General features: G+C 32.9%; 1 protein-coding gene and 1 non-coding gene across 2 annotated transcripts; one reads left to right on the forward strand and one right to left on the reverse strand.

Annotated features, from left to right (window-relative positions):
• Positions 1-518: 518 nt before the first annotated feature.
• LOC129319143 (U6 spliceosomal RNA) lies at positions 519-620 on the forward strand. Its single transcript, XR_008595453.1, has one exon. It is a non-coding gene; the product is annotated as a U6 spliceosomal RNA (small nuclear RNA).
• A 461-nt stretch (positions 621-1,081) lies between these two features.
• Positions 1,082-2,869, reverse strand: LOC129318475 (non-functional NADPH-dependent codeinone reductase 2-like). The gene is made up of 4 exons (XM_054963262.1): positions 2,496-2,869; positions 2,134-2,377; positions 1,700-1,879; positions 1,082-1,572 (listed from the first exon to the last, which is right to left on the reverse strand). The coding sequence occupies exons 1-4, from the start codon at positions 2,807-2,809 to the stop codon at positions 1,387-1,389; spliced, it is 924 nt and encodes a 307-aa protein (XP_054819237.1). The 5' UTR covers positions 2,810-2,869; the 3' UTR covers positions 1,082-1,386.
• Positions 2,870-3,209: the final 340 nt, after the last annotated feature.

Here is a 3,209-nt window from a genome sequence, read left to right on the forward strand (position 1 = left end):
AATCATTAGACAAAAATATGTCGGGAGTAATTTTCAAAAAGATGAATCACTAGGCAAAAAATTCCCAAGTTCGAAATAAGGATCTGATACAATGAAAGAAATTAGGAGAGAAAGAAAAGAGACTTGAAAAAAGTGTTATAATGTATTCATCTAAAAAGCTTACAGTATAGTATAGATCATCCTAATAATAATTAAGAAATATTCTAATAATGACAAATGAATACAAAATATTCCTTAATTCTCAACAAAATAAATCTTATCATAGATAATATCTTAGCAAAATTAATCTTAATAGATAATGTCTAGCATGCTCCTCAAACTTAATCTGCCCTAGAGTTTGTAACAAACTTGTATTGCTTAATCTGAAGAATATATTTTAATAAATAGTAACAATTATAATGGGAAAAATATTAAAACTTAGGATATTTATGTGTAATTTTTGAAAGATGAGGGATCACTTGCCCATCCTCTCCAAAATGTGACTTCCTTTAGAGTTTGAGCACTCAACCATTGTGTGTGTCCCTTTAGGACATCCAACAAAATTAGAACGATATAGAAAAAATTAACATGGCTCCTATACAAGAATGACACCCATAAATGAAGAAATGGTCAAAATTATGTGTATATGTATGTATGTATTTTTTCTTTAAGCAATTATAGGATTTGCTAATTAAAATCGCTCATTTGTCTTATTATAAGTGGAGACTTGGTCATTTGAATCTTATTAATTTTTTTGTATTGCGAGCCATTTTAAGCTTTGCCTTATTGGAGGGGAAAAAAAAGTTGTGGACACTGATGCTCATTAATCATGTTATTAATAAAAATGTTCGATGTAAGCAGACTAACCCGTTTTGATATATGACTCAAACAAATTTTTGGTTCTGACAATAATGTTACAGAATTTTAATTAATTTCTTGATTCTTGAAATCAAAACTATTACAAAAGAAAATGTACTAGCAAAACAAAGGTGAAAGATTACAAGGAAACAAACTAATCATTTATGCAATTTATGTAAAGACACAAGTTACATGAGTAATATATAAACATATTTATGTTAATATAATCACTTTTCTTCCTCGGTAGGAATAATAATATCACATCTTTATTCATTCGTCACAGAATCACGAAACTTACAGGTGCACAGAAACGCTACAACACTTACAGTATAATTCACAAAATGACATCTTTATTTCAAGCTTCAAATGCATAACGCACGATAAACATTACATAGACGTACAACGGTTCATCAATGACAAGGCAAATAACCACTTTATGGGAAGAAGAAGACATAATTCGAGCCCAAAAAAACAAAAAAAAAAAAAAAAAACTGTAAAACAAGATGGCTATATGATGATGTCACTTGGAATATATGTACGATGTAAGTATCAAGCAACGTATTCGAACAAAGGGTTCTCCTGATTTAATCTTATCTGTTTGATTTGACTTATCTTCTCCAAGTCATGTTCGGTAAGTGACCAATCAAATATCTCCAAGTTCTGTTTCATTCTCTCTTTGTTGTAACTCTTTGCAATAAAACTCACTCCTTGCTCATACAGCCATCTCAGAGCAACCTATATCACACCAAAAACGAATTGCATTAAAATATCTACGAATCAAGGCATTAATTAAATTAGGCAGCAGAATCATGGATGATCAAAGTAACACTTCAAAAATATAAAAGGAACTTGGAATTAAAACCTGTGCAACTGATTTTCCATGAGATTTTGCTATGTCAATAAGTATTTCATTGTCCAGGATCCGATTGTTGCCCCATCTTGTACCTGGAGCCCCAAGAGGAGAATATGCTGTTATAAGTATACCCCTTTCTTTGCAGTATTCTCTTAGCTCCTTTTGTTGACATGTAGGGTTCATTTCCACCTGTAACATCATAATAACAGAAAAATAATTTAACTCCTCTTGAACATTTCCTTTTAAAGGTCAAAAGTCAATTGGTAGTTACGCACTATCTTAGCTGTACAATGATGATCTGGCTTTCTATAATTACTCAGTCATGCATGCATTAAATAATACACTAGTCAAGCGTATATATGCCAAAGTCAAGAGTGATCAAGAATGGTAAAACAAGAACCAGAAACACGAGCAATAAAAACTTGAAAGATCGATGTTCTTACTTGATTCAGGCAAGGAGGAATTGTAGCGGCAGACAATAAACTCTCAAGTGTCTTCACAGGGAAGTTACTGACGCCAATTGATTTTGCAAGACCTAGTTTTTTGCACTCTTCCATTGCTGCCCACACACCTTTTACATCTAATGGTTCTATATTATCTTTAGATGGGTATATGCCGATGCTCTCAGACTTTGAACTGACGGGTAAGTGGATCAAATAAAGGTCCAGATATTCCAGCTTTAGTAACCTGCGTCCACAAGGTATGGATTTTAATTTAATACGATTTAGAAGCTCTTTTTGATTTATAAAGCTTGGTTTCGATGAGAATACCAAAAGAGGAAACAGTTATATATATATATGCTCACCCAAGAGACTTTTGCAGAGCAGGAACGACGCGCTCTGAATGACAATCAGTGAACCACAGCTTAGTTGTGATGAAGAGTTCGTCTCTGGACCCAATAAGTCCAAGTCTAAGAACTTCTTCAATGGCTTCCCCAAGTGCATTCTCTGTCCCATAAACTGAAGCAGTATCAAAGTGTCTGTACCCGACTTTGATAGCCTCTATGACTGCCGTCTTGACGGTCTCACCGGAAGACTGAAAGTCTCCAGTGCCTAGGCCGATCATCGGCATACTTTGGTGGCCGGAGAGACTCACTGTCGGGGTTTTGTTACGGGACATGTTGTTCTTTGACTTTAAGGTAACTAATGATTTTGATAGATATATGTTCAGGCTTGAGAAATATTGTCACTAATGTTTGCGCTTATATAGGATTGCCAACCGATTGGCATTGATGAGAACAATGCTCATGAATTGGATATTAATTTAAGGGTTATTACAATTTCATCCTTGAACTATAATTTGTGTCCTATTATGTAATTTTTTTATCATTTTCTGTAGTTTGTTAAGTTCTATTTCATAATTTTTTATCAACTAATGATCAAAGTTAATTTTCATTAATGGTAGATCATTTTACAGTTTTTAAAAATTGAAAAGAAATATTATGCTAAAAATGAGTTTAAGGTTTCACACAATTCTAGACCTATAGTTTAAGAATAAATTTGTCATTTAACCCTAATTA

Source organism: Prosopis cineraria, unplaced genomic scaffold, assembly GCF_029017545.1.
Source record: "Prosopis cineraria cultivar Desert tree isolate PC_DT_omini unplaced genomic scaffold, ASM2901754v1 PC8, whole genome shotgun sequence".
Classification (NCBI taxonomy): domain Eukaryota; kingdom Viridiplantae; phylum Streptophyta; class Magnoliopsida; order Fabales; family Fabaceae; genus Prosopis; species Prosopis cineraria.